Source organism: Erinaceus europaeus, chromosome 2 (genome assembly GCF_950295315.1).
Source record: "Erinaceus europaeus chromosome 2, mEriEur2.1, whole genome shotgun sequence".
Classification (NCBI taxonomy): Eukaryota; Metazoa; Chordata; class Mammalia; order Eulipotyphla; family Erinaceidae; genus Erinaceus; species Erinaceus europaeus.
This window is the reverse complement of record NC_080163.1, coordinates 64,744,640-64,758,070: the sequence shown is the minus strand read 5'-3', so window position 1 is coordinate 64,758,070 and position 13,431 is coordinate 64,744,640. Positions and strand designations below refer to the sequence as shown.

The 13,431-nt window shown below is 36.0% G+C and overlaps 1 protein-coding gene across 1 annotated transcript in view; it reads right to left on the bottom strand.

The window, feature by feature from the left end:
- The window catches only part of ADAM9 (ADAM metallopeptidase domain 9), a 68,897-nt gene that overhangs the window by 5,420 nt on the left and 50,046 nt on the right, over positions 1–13,431 (bottom strand). The window contains exons 15-20 of the mRNA XM_016185397.2: positions 12,645–12,750; positions 6,465–6,648; positions 4,012–4,092; positions 3,616–3,721; positions 2,381–2,522; positions 1,747–1,834 (exon numbers count right to left, since the gene is read on the bottom strand). Coding sequence (XP_016040883.1) covers positions 1,747–1,834; positions 2,381–2,522; positions 3,616–3,721; positions 4,012–4,092; positions 6,465–6,648; positions 12,645–12,750 — 707 coding nt within the window. The remainder of the gene's footprint in view (positions 1–1,746; positions 1,835–2,380; positions 2,523–3,615; positions 3,722–4,011; positions 4,093–6,464; positions 6,649–12,644; positions 12,751–13,431) is intronic.

The following is a 13,431-nucleotide window of genomic DNA, read 5'->3' as shown; positions in this document are numbered from 1 at the left end:
TATTTTTAAAAGGAAAAGCAGAAAAATTCATCATGATTTTCCAACAACCCAATATATATATGTATATATACATATATATATATACATATATATATATATATACATGTATATGTATATATATTCTTCCTCTATTCTTTCTTTTTTTTTTTGCCTCCAGTGTTATCACTGGGGATCAGTGCCTGCAATATGAATCCACTGATCCTGGAGGCTATTTTTTCCATTTTGTTGCCCTTGTTGTTGCACTCGTTGCAGTTGTTATTGTTATTGTTGTGATAGCTGTTGTTGTTGGATAGGACAGATAGAAATCGAGAGAGGAGGGGAAGACAGACAGGAGAGAAAGACACTTGCAGACCTGCTTCACCACTTGTGAAGTGACCCTCTGAAGGTGGCGAGCTGGGGGCTCCAACCTGGATCCTTATACCAGTCCTTGCGCTTTGCGCCACATGCGCTTAACCTGCTGCACTACCGCCCAGGTCCCTCTTCATCCTTCATATATATGCGTGTGTGTGTGTGTGTGTGTGTGTGTGTGTGTGTGTTTGTGTGTATTCTCACAATTGTCTTTTTAAAATTGTTTTCTTTATTAATGAGAGGGACTGAACCTGGGACCTCATGCTTGAGGGTCCAATACTCTAGTCACTGCACTATCACTCACTCTGCAATGTATTTTATTTCTAAGTTATATGCACAGAACTGTGTGATCTTTCTGTATATACAGTGTTAAAAATATACACAAAAGGGAGTCGGGCTGTAGCGCAGTGGGTTAAGCGCAGGTGGCGCAAAGCACAAGGACCGGCATAAGGATCCGGGTTCGAACCCCGGCTCCCCACCTGCAGGGGAGTCGCTTCACAGGCAGTGAAGCAGGTCTGCAGGTGTCTATCTTTCTTTCCCCCTCTCTGTCTTCCCCTCCTCTCTCCGTTTCTCTCTGTCCTATCCAACAACGACGACAACAACAATAATAACTACAACAATAAAACAACAAGGACAACAAAAGGCAATAAATAAATAAAATAAAATATTAAAAAAAATATCCACAAGAACTATAATTAAGAGGGAACAAGGGCTTAGCATTAACTTTGAATTTTAGCTTCTATTTTATTATTTTTAAAACTTTCAAAAATATTTATTTATTATTGGGTAGAGACAGAGAGAAATTGAGAGGGGAGGGGGGTATAAAGAGGATGAAAGGCAGAGAGACACCTGCAGCCTGGCTTCACCACTCGTGAAGCTTTCCCCCTGCAGGTAGGGATTAGGGGTTTGAACCTGCATCCTTGAGCACTGTAATATGTGCACACCAATGCTAAATTCTTAAGAAATTACCTACATTTTTTTTTTGCATAACCACTATGCTATCTCCTCAGCCCCCTATATTTTTTTAATCTTTTTTTTTAATTTTTTATTTATTTATTTTATTTATTTAATTTATTTATTCCCTTTTGTTGCCCTTGATGTTTCATTATTGTAATTGTTATTTGATGTCATCATTGTTGGATAGGACAGAGAGAAATGGAGAGAGGAGGGGAAGACAGAGAGAGGGAGAGAAAGATAGACACCTGTAGACCTGCTTCACCGCCTGTGAAGCTACTCCTCTGCAGATGGGGAGCTGAGGGCTCGAACCGGGATCGTTATGCCAGTCCTTGTGCTTTGGCATCACCTGCGCTTAACCCACTGTGAGCCCCCTATATTTTAAAAAATGTATCCAATAGTTATTTTTTAATGCTTAAAAATGTGAAGCCTCTTTAAACTCACAGCTTCTCGAGGAGGAGTCACTGGAGTAACATGTCGAGGAACGCCCACTGGTTGCCTAGAAACTTTTGCTTGATTTTTGCTATCTGATCTGAAAGACAAAATTACTTTTGAGTTAAATTAATATTCAAGCATTTCTACATGATATATTACACATATCTTACATTTCCCCCCAAACACAGATTAATGATGATGGTAGTGGTGATGACAGCTAAAGATTTTAAACATTTTAACAGACATTTACAAATTTAAATTCTACAGTTCTAGAAAGTTTTTCAGACTAAGTAAAGCAAGATAAAAAAATATGAAATATGATCAACTAGATTAGTGTTCCCGAATTTTAAATATTTCGTAATGCCAAAGAAGGATAAAAGTATATTCTTAGACTATGTAGATTAAACAAGAAATAATATAAAAAGTTAGGAAGCCTGGAGACTCGTCACCATAAGTTTTCCCCCCACACTATATTAAGGAAAGGTTGAGTCACCACCCACTGTCATTTAATGCTTGCTAATGGTGTCAAAAGCATAAGGAGATATCTTAGATACCACTTTTTCAACTAACCCCCATGATATGACCATCATCATTAACAAGTGCGATTCAATATGAAGTTAAAAGAAAAAAAACATCCAAGTACTCATATGTTTGTGATCTCTTCTTTCTGAAGCATCTTTTCCTTAGTTGATCTCTTTTGATGAATACAAAACCAGCAAGTACAATAAGGGGAACAATTAAAAAGAACAATACCAGAAGTCCATCCCTCAATGCAGTATTCTTTTCTAAAGAGAACAATTTTATATTAACAGTCATTAAACTAGATGCCAACTCATATTAACTAAAGCATGGTGACTATAAATATTTCACATTAATTTTCACAACATTCAGTTAAGATTACATAACTTTAATACATTGAGAAGTCTTATCCCTGTTCATTTTAGTCTTCTTACTTACTGATAGCTACTTTTATTAACTTCTTATGTATTTTTATAATAGTTCTTCAAGGAGATATAAGCACAAAATGCTTTAATTGCCAATCCTTTTTTTTTTTACATAAAAGGTACAGTAACATAAACATATTCAACACATCACCTTTCTTTCTGCCCCTATAGCCCTCTCCAAACCATACAGAGAGGACCAACATCTTCTATGTACATTCCCAAAAAAATGCACTGCCAGGCTGTCCTGTAGTTTAAGCAGTATCCTGCTGAGATTTTCCAAGCTTCTCTTCTTCTAAAAATGCCATATTAAATAATCTTGTACATATCACGAATGCAGATATATTTATAGACTAATTTCAAAAGTAGCAAGTAGGATATAGGAAGTCTAGTTAAGAGATATTTATGGGGGTCAGGCAGTAGCTCAGTGGGTTAAGTGCACATGGCGCCAAGTGCAAGGATCGGGGTTTAAGCCCCCGGCTCCCCACCTGTGGGCGTGGGCGTGGGCGGGAAGGGGGGGGACTCACTTCACAATCGGTGAAGCAGGTGTGCAAGTGTCTATCTTTTTCTCCCTCTCTCTGTCTTCCCCTCCTCTCTCGATTTCTCTTTGTCCTATCTAACAACAATGACAGCAGTAACAACAATAATAACCACAATGATAAAAAAAAAAAAAGGACAACAAAAGGGAAAGAAAAGATATTTGTGTTAAGTCCAGACGACACTAAAGCTAATAAAAGATAATAATGGGAATGCTCAAAAGGAAAAATAAAGGGGGGGGGGGGAGGAAGAGAAAGAAAGAACTATAAGGAAGAAGTTAAGAGACAGAATTAACATAATTTCACTTATAAATGGTTTAGGAATTGAGAAGTACAAGAATTCCAAATTCAATAATATGGATAACTGATCAAACAGATACATATTCTTCTATAATACTTACCATTATATGTAGGTCCACTGTCTACACTTCCTCCATATCCTGTAGTCTCACAATTTGGGGGAGCCCAGCCACTTTCACAGTGACAATTCTTATTGCTATTGCATACCTTCAAAAGAATCAAAAGACCACTTTTATTGATTGTGAATGTTGTTCTGAATCATTAGCTCAAGAGTGGCAAACGCTAGAAGAAGAAGAAGCTCAAGAGTGGAAATCAAGAGAAAGGGCTAAATCCATGCAAATCAATGTTTTTGTTTGTTTTTAGGAATGAAGAATTTATAGAATACTAAATTTCTCCAATGTAACAATTAACAATCTTGGGAAATCATGAAATCCTTACAGGATGTTACCAATTATTCAGCACTACTTTCATGAATAAATCAAGAAAGTATTACCTACCCCATGTCCGTGACACTTATTTTGAATATCACAGTCATAATTCAGAACAGAAGCATTTACACACTGAAAGTTTCTACAGATCTGAAAAAAAAGAACAAGAAAACAAAACAAAACAAAAAAAACTGAGTAGAGTAGCAAAGTATCCAGAATAAGAGATCTAGGCATATTTTATTTCACTGGTAAGCCTTTTCAAACTTTGAAAAAATAACTCTTATAATGTTGAATATTTAAAAGTGTAGAAAAACTTAGGGAAGTAACACAGAACTAGTGCAGCTGGGAGTAAGTCAATTGGAAGAGCATTAGATTTGCATGCCTGAAATTCCAGGTTCAAGTCCCAGTGCCTGAGGTACCAGAGAGGTTCTCTGGCTTTTCTCCATCTCATGTGAAAGCACAATGACCAGCAGAAAGATCCCGGTTCGAGCCCCCAGCTCCCCACCTGCTCCACCACTTCACAGGTGGTGAAGCAGCATATAACAAGTAAAATAAATGGAAATAGTAACACGGAGCTACCAATCAGAAACAACGAGGATAAGAAAAAGGTTAAAAACATAAAAATAAAAATCAGCAAGATAGCTTACTACACCTGCCTTGCCAGGTGGAAGAACCAGCTTCAAGCACCAGCTCTTACAGCACAGGGGAAGCTTTAGTGCTGTAGTATCCCTCTCCCTCACTTTCTCAGCCTAAAAAAAAGTAAACTATCCTTGCACACAATCTAAAAAAAAAAAATCACAAATGGGGTTTCCTTCCTTCCTTCCTTCCTTCCTTCCTCCCTCCCTCCCTCTCTTTCTCCCTCCCTCCCTTCCTTCCTTCTTCCTCCCTCCCTTCCTTTCTCACCAAATTAAATTACAAGACTGAGGAAACCCTATGAGGATAAGAAACTCTTAACTCATAGAAAATCTGTCCCTGTAATATCTCAGAAGTTGTCATCATATGGTTATAGAAAAGGCATATAAATCTGGAGCACCTGAATTTTTTAAATTCTTTCATAAAAGTAAAAAAAAAAGGTGGGGGAGTCGGGCAGTAGCACAGGGGGTTAAGTGCAGGTGGCACAAAGCACAAGGACCAGCAGAAGGATTTTGGTTCGAGCCCCTGGCTCCCCACCTGCAGGGGAGTTGCAGGTCTGCAGGTGTCTATCCTTCTCTCCTCCTCTATCTTCCCCTCCTCTCTACATTCCTCTCTGTCCTATTCAACAACAACAACATAAAAAAAACTACAACAATAAAAAAGTAAAAACAAAACAGATAATACAAAATTTTTCTTTCAATATCTAGATTAATCAGGAAATAATGGAGGAATTATAACTTAAAAGCCCTATTGAAGAGATACTACTATTTTATATAGTTCTAGAAATTCTATATTCTAGAAATGAGTCCCACATACTGTAAGAAATATAACAAGAACTGGGGCCGGGTAGTGGTGCACCTGATTGCTTACTTTGTGGATTAAGTAGAATCAAAATGAAAATGGAAACTATCTCCATGAGCCAGTAACCAAAGTAAAACATAATCTCAGAAGGGTGGATGCATTCCCAACTGAATCAGGAATAAAACAAAGATGTGCACTACCACTATTTTTATTTTACATTTACAGCTATTTTGAAAGTTCTAGCATTGAAAGTATATAAGAAAATAAAATTGTAAATATAAAGAAAATTAACTTTTATTATTTATAGATCCTTATCATTGATGGTATTATCAAGAAAATATTAGAAATTAAAATCTCTCAACTAGAAAGTATGAAGAAAATGGCCCTATTTATAATCAGTGTAGGAATAAGAAATTCCCATTAATGAAAATAACTAAAGAATATAAAGGATTTTTTTGGTTGTTTTTTTGAAAGAATACCTCTTCTCTATTACTACTACTGGTACTGGTACTATTTTTAATAAAAGACATATAGGGAAAGAGAGAGACCACAGCACACTATCTAAGTGAACTATATTGCCAGCCCAAATACCCCTTTTTTATGAGAAGACCCAATAAAGTAAATAAGCCACTTTTAACCATTACCAACTTATAAAGTTAATGCTATTCTAACCAAAGTTCCAAAGAACTTCTATTATTTATTTATTCTAATTGGACAAAATAACACCAAGTTTACCTGAAATGACAAGTGGATAAAAACAGGTCCAAAAAGACTGTGAGAAGAGCATTTTTATGATTATATAATGTACTAAAACTATATTCTAAAATCAATAAAAATTTAAACAGCACAGTACTAGCATGAGGACTTAGATCAATGGATATGAAGGGAAACCCCACACAAATCAAGTATATATAATAATTGATATGCAGTTCTGATAAGATTAAAAAGGATGAAATTTATAAATTAAATCATAGCAAATAATAATCCATCCTGAAAAAAAAATTAAAAAAGAGTAGCCACCTATTTTATACAAAGACTTAAAAAACATTTTTTATTTTTCTTTCCAAGTTAAAAAACATATATGTTACCTTTCCAACATCACATCGTGTGCCTTCATTCACCATCCCAGGATCTGGAACATCAGATCCAAGCTGGAAATCCACACCCCAGCATGTGGTGCCTTTACCAGGAGTACTAATAATAGCAGGCAAAATTCCAAATACAGGCATTTCTTGTACATTCTCACACTGAAGCTTTCCACACAAAGCGTTCCTAGAAGGAGAAATAGTGCAGTCAATCACAAAATGTATCCAGTGAAGATACAGAAGAAAAATCATGTGTTTACATACAGATGAAAAGTCACTGCTATTTAACTGAAAGGTCTCAACAAAGAAGAGTTCAAAATGACATTCCTTACTATGGCAAAGAAGAGATAAAAGTTGTAAGTGATGCTAAAAATGTAAATTAGTCAGGTACTAAGTAATGGTGATGCTTTTCTTTCCCCACATCTAATCATTCCTAATTATCTGTCTAGGTCCGCCCCCTAAAAAAATCTAATAAAATTTTTATAAATGTAATTTTATAAATGCCATTACACAATCAATGATAGAATAATATAAAAATCTAGTTAGTCTGCTTAAAGAATCATGACACAGAGAAAACTGGATCCTGCAATGTAATTTAATTCAGAAAGGACTTGATCTTTCGCCTTCCTTCCTTCCTTCCTTCCTTCCTTCCTTCCTTCCTTCCTTCTTCTCTCTCTCTTCTCTTTTGTGTGAGACAGAGAAACTGAGAGGTAAGCAGGAGATAGAGAGGAAAAGAGAGAAAGACAGCTGCAGCACTGCTTCATCACTTGTGAAAGCCTCCCTATCTGCAGGTTACCCTTGCATATGGTAACATATGCACTCAGGTACACCACTTCCAGACTCTCTGGAATCAGGAATCCTTTTTTTTTTTTTTTTAAATTTATTATTTGCTTACTGGGCCAGTGAAATTTCTGAGTAAAGCAGGACTAGAATCCTATGAGCTCAATTTCAAATATATAGTCCAAATAAGTATTACCATGTTGCAGTCATCTTACCATTATACTTTTTTTTCCCAAATAAGCCACCTAGTAACTTTAAAGTTTCATATATGTGATTTCTATATTTTAAGCAAGATACTCAGGCAAATCTAGAAACAAGATTAGTAAACAAGATATACATAAGTGATAACCCTCCCAAGTGTGCATTCATGCATACACTCCAAGGTTTTAGTGCTTCTTGATCAGTCACACTAACTCTCCACTCCCAAGACATAATAGCTGTCTTCCTATTTATTTACTCAGCCAATATTTAATAGGTACTTAGTATGTATGAAACATTATGCTAAAGACAGAAGATATAATACTTCACTATCTCTATAGTTGAGCAATGAAGGGTGATAACCAAATAGGTACACAAACAGTGATACATGTTACAAAAGAATATTCCATGGATAGTGCACCTTCTTTAACAAGTATATGAACCAGGTTCAAGCTGAGCTCCCATTGCACTAAAAGAAGCTTTGGTTCTGCAATCAGTCTCTGTCTCTCTCTCTCTCTCTTTCTGCCCCTCTCTCTAATAACCAAGCCCAGAGACAACAAAAGAATATTCCAAAGACAAAGAAAATTTGGTGATAATAAGGTCAATTTATCAAAAGAATTCACAAATTTAAGTATGCTTACCTCTAATAAGTGAATAATAATACAAATCCACAACATACATAGCAAAAATATACAGAAATAAAAGGATAGATTCAGAACTATAGTTGGAAAAGTTAACACATTTCTCCCAGAAACTAAAGAGTAGGTAACACACACATATACACATATGAAGATACAGAAGACTTTAAAATATGACTAACTTGACACAGAATAACAAATACAACAAAGCAGAACAGATATTTACTCAACAGTACATGGAATACTCACAAAATCCACCCCAAATGCTGGACATTCACACTTCAATGAAATTCAAATATATGAAATCATACAGACAACACTTTTAATGAAATTAAACTACAAATTAAAAAAGGTAACTATGGGGAGATTGGCTAAGTGCATATAATATCATGTACAAAGACCCCAGTCACATGGAGGGGGGCGCCTCATTAGCAGTGAAGCAGGTCTGCTGGTGTCTATCTTTCTCTCTATGTGTCTCCTTCCCTCTCAATTTCGCTCTGTCCTATCAAATATAGGACAGAGAAAAAGAGAGAAGGGAAGAAAGAAAGAGAGCAAGAAAAAAAGGGAAACGAAAGAAAAGAAACAGACTCCATTTAGTGAAGAAAAAAAGATGCAACTGCTAAGAATTCCTGTTCCCTTCAATTTAACATTTACTTCAGTTCTGAGTATATATTTAATCAATCTAAGCACTTAAGGTTTCAAATGAGTAAACTGGTTGAATTTTAACATTGGGCTTAAATTGTTCATGCATTTCTAATAATAACTTTTTTTCAGATCAAGGAGACCAGAAGTACTTGACAGTATATAAGACAGAGGGCGTTTTGTTGTTGTTGTTGTTATTGTTGTTTGTTTGTTTTCTACCAGGGTTATTGTTGAGGTTCAGAGCCTGAACTGAGAATCCACTGGTTCTGGTGGCCATTTTTCCTCATTGTTGTTGTTGTTGTTATTGATGTTGTTTGATAGGACAGAGAGAAATTGAGAGAGGAGGGGAAGATAGAAAGATAAACACCTGCAGACCTGCTTTACTCCCTGTGAAGTGACATCCTGCAGCAGGGGAGCTCAAACTGTATAGTTATTTGTACATAGCATTAAATGACACAAATCATGGTTAGGTCTTGTATAGTACAGTAAATCCTAACCATGGTATTTTCAAAGTAAATCAAGTTTCCAAATAACTTAGTTATAATAATAATTATCTATTGCCTTCTTAAACTCTAAGACAGCAAGAAACCTTCCTTATTCTCTATAATCCCATATTTCTCCCAGGCCTGGTACCTCTGGGGCTTGGCTCATTTACCTTCATGCTTGTGTTGATCCACACCACTTGATACTGCATCTGCTGATCTGAACCAAAGCAATGCTACCAGTGTCAGCTTGACATGTTTCACTTTGGCTTGTATCCAGAGTACCCAGGTGTACGATGTCAACCCTCAAGCTCCAATACTTTGATGAGACCTTTCCTAGCTCATAGGACTCCTTAATTCCATTTCTGGTGGCACACTTCCCAACAAAGCCACAGAACCTAGATATAGACCAGGGCCCATGAAATAGGGCACATGTGTACATGTATCCATAAATTAGGGGGAAATATATACCTTAAAGTAAAAATGCATGATAGTCTACAGTGACTCAATAAATGAAGTAAACAAGTAGACTTAAAAAAAGATATCATAAGGTACTTAATCAAATATTTTCTACTTAAAACTAGATCCTCTCCTTACCTACTCCCTAATTCACTTTCTTTAATCACTCTAAATTCAACTGTGTCATATAAAGTAAGGACTACAAAAGTTGGATAAGGGCAAGAGACAGGAACACTTAAATGATGGCTCTTTCGGTCACTACCAGGCCACGCCATGATCTGGGGCCCTACTCAGAGAGTACTGGGATTCTCATATAAATATGATGGGCTAGACCTCTAACAGATCCCTCTCTTCACCATCACTGGTTATTTCCCTCGGGAATAACATCATATACCCTCTTGTGGGCCTCTACAGGACCTTGCCCTCTCTGTAGAACAACAATGGTAGAAACTGTCCCACTCTCCAAAGGGAGGCTGGGTCAACATACTCTGTTACTTGGGAGAAATGGGTCTTAAAATGAATGCATGGCTAGAATGTTACTAGCCGTGACCATGATATTCGAGCACAGGTTGACAGGGATGCAGAGATTACACAGTCTCTGTGCTAAATACGGATAGACATGGGCCCTATGTCAGATCCGTGGGGTTTATAGTTAACAGTATTTATATACTCTTCCCATATCTGGGAGCTTCTCTCTTCCCTTATCCAGCTTTCTTGTGCTATCAACTCTGATACCATCTTCCCAGACAATACTCTTAGCTCACCTTCATGTTAGCTATTGGGCTCAGGCAAAAATTAATAAAGTCGTGGTTCCCTTGGAATATACCTAAAATAGACTTCCTAGCGTCTTCCAACATGAAGACCCCAGATTTCACCTGCTTTTCTTTTCTTTTTTTCTTTTTTTTTTTTTTGCCTTTAGGTTCGTGATTATTAAACAAATTGTTTTGCTCTACATCTTAATGCTTTTCAGCCACCAAGTTACAGATGCTACCATGATGTCAACTTGATATCCCTGAGTAGATGACTTCACCAATGTGTCCCGGAGTACTACCTCCCCAGAGCCCTACCTCCCTAGGGAAAAACAGAAATAGGCTGGGGGTACGGACTGATCTACCAATGCCCATGTCCAGTGGAGAAGCAATCACAAAATCCAAACATCCTCCTTCTGCACCCCATAAAGATCTCTGGTCCATACACCCAGAGGAATAATGAACAGGGATACTTTCAGTGGAGGTGTATGGAAATCTGGTGGTGGGAACTGTATGGAATTGTACCCCCTCTTATCCACAATCTTGTCAATCATTCAATCATTATTAAATGACTAAAACAAAACAGACTTCATTCAACGAAGAAAAATGTGTACAACTTAAGAATTTATGTTCCCTTCAATGTAATATTTTAATTGCATTTTTCTTTTTATTTAACCTATTTTTTAAACCAAGATCAATCTAATCTACCCAACTTACAGGACAGAATCATTCTTGGTCTTTTCTAAACATTATAAAAGAATCATGATGATATTATACCTGGAAGCAGCTGTACATTTGACCTTACTTTTATTCATAAATCACACATTAAATTATATGCTTTATTCTAAGTATCATTTTAAATTTATTTTGTGAGTGGAATGGCTAGAATATATAATCTTTCCATGGAATTTAAAATTAAAAAAATATATGGATAATGATTACATTCCCTCAGAAGATTGGAACACAAATATCAACAAACAGGAAACTTTATCTCTACAACTACACTGAAGACTACATGAGATAGTCAAAGCAGTCACGTTTTTATTAACATTGAAATGTACTTCTGTGAACTTTTTATCTTATCTAGAAATATGTATTCTGAATTTTCTGTGCATTGTACTTTATGTTAATTCTTAAGAAATTATAACAACATAAAATACATGAAGGAGAAAAGGGGGAGGAAAGAAGAAAGAATGGGATGAAAGGAGAGACAAAGATAAGGAAGGAGGGAAGGAAGAAAAGCATTAAGAAAAATTTTAAGAAAGGTGTTTAATCCTGTTAAGTAAGGAAGATGAAGAGGTCTTCCTCACATAAATCACACTTGATTTTTGAAGGGGACAAGAAGGTGTATCAGATAAAGGAACAACATGTGAAAAGGGACTAGCTGGCAAAAGGACACATGCATGTCCCTATGGTTACAGTATCTCACAGCATTTAATGACTGGATAATGACTTGAAAGAAACACTTCAAGGAGCATCTAGAAATATAGTAAATTAGAAGAATATCAGAAGAAAAGTCTATACAAAAGTCATGGAAACATATATTCAAGGAGAAAATGACCAACACAGTCAAGTGCTATGAAAAGATCTAGTCACATAAAGACCTAGAAATGTCTGTTAGAGCTAGTGACACAAGGATCACTGATGTTATGTTGTCTGCATAAGCACTGCACTATTTCAGTACAGTTGTTTGACCCTTCTAGCAGGGTCGGAAGTAGAGTGAGTGGAGGAGCAACAGTACTACAGAATTCTAATTATGTAAAATGTTAATGTATGCACGGTGCACAGAAATGAAAAGGAAGAAATACACGGTGAACGTATTATTTTCTAATAAGTGAATTTTACAGAAATAAAAAGTTCCATTTTATCATTTTAAAATTAAAGAGATTAGGAAACAGTGAATTGCAGACTCAATATTGCAGGTAATTTTACTATTTAACAGCATTATGTTTTAGTGAAAGAGTATGGGCAAGTACTTACTGGGAGTTCTTACTGTAGAACAATGGTAAATAAAGTAAGATTACTAAAAGAAATATATTAGATCATGTGAAAAGGATAAGCTACTACAGATATCTTAGTCATAATTTCTCTGAAGGTTTGGGTTCCAAAAAATGCAAATGTGAAGTTAAATACTTCAAGGATGGCAAGTTGACAGTCACAAGGAGTTGTAACGGTTATTAGTGATGAATGATTTTATAATCTTTCATACTTCTATAGAACCTGGCCTCCACTTACCCAGTGGCACACTTCTTGTATTCATTGCCAGAGTAACCACAATTGCCAAATCTGTCACCTTTAGAATTCACATCAATGAAACAATCTCTTGGGGCAGCCTTGGCTTCTGTAACATTAAAGATTTTAAAACAAAAGTTATGGCAGTTTAATTCAGGATTATAAGTATACCCTATGACAGTCTAAAAAAATCTAGAAGGATTGCTTCATCACTCTGAAAATGTTTTAGGTCTCCTAGATGAACTGTTTTGCTCCACGCTGTGTCCTTTTAACAACAAAACATTAAAATAATCCTTGGATTATACATAAAAATTATACTGGGCTCAAACAGTCAAACTCTAAAAAAGACATTGAACAAAAGAAAATCATTATTTGTTATTATTATTTAGAGAAGGGAGAGAGGGAGGAGGGAGAGAGGGAGAGAGAGAGACAGAGAGAGAGAGAGATTGAAACATCATTGCCTTGAAGTTTCCTTCAATGTAGTCTCAGACCTAGGGGCCAGTCTCAGACCAGAGTCATGTCATGACTAAGCAGCACACTAACCAAATGAGCTACTTTACTGGCCCCAAAGAAAATTATTAATAAATGAAAACAAGCATAATGATGAATGATTTTCAATATATTTATTTTCATTACCCTCTAGTATGTATCTTCTACATGCCTGGCTATGTCAGGCTAGAAAGAGCTGATGAAAAAAATGTCCCACTATTTATCATGTTTTATTATTTACTATATATGGATAATTAAGTTCTCCTGCGAATTAGATAGACAGTCATGGCATTTAACAATA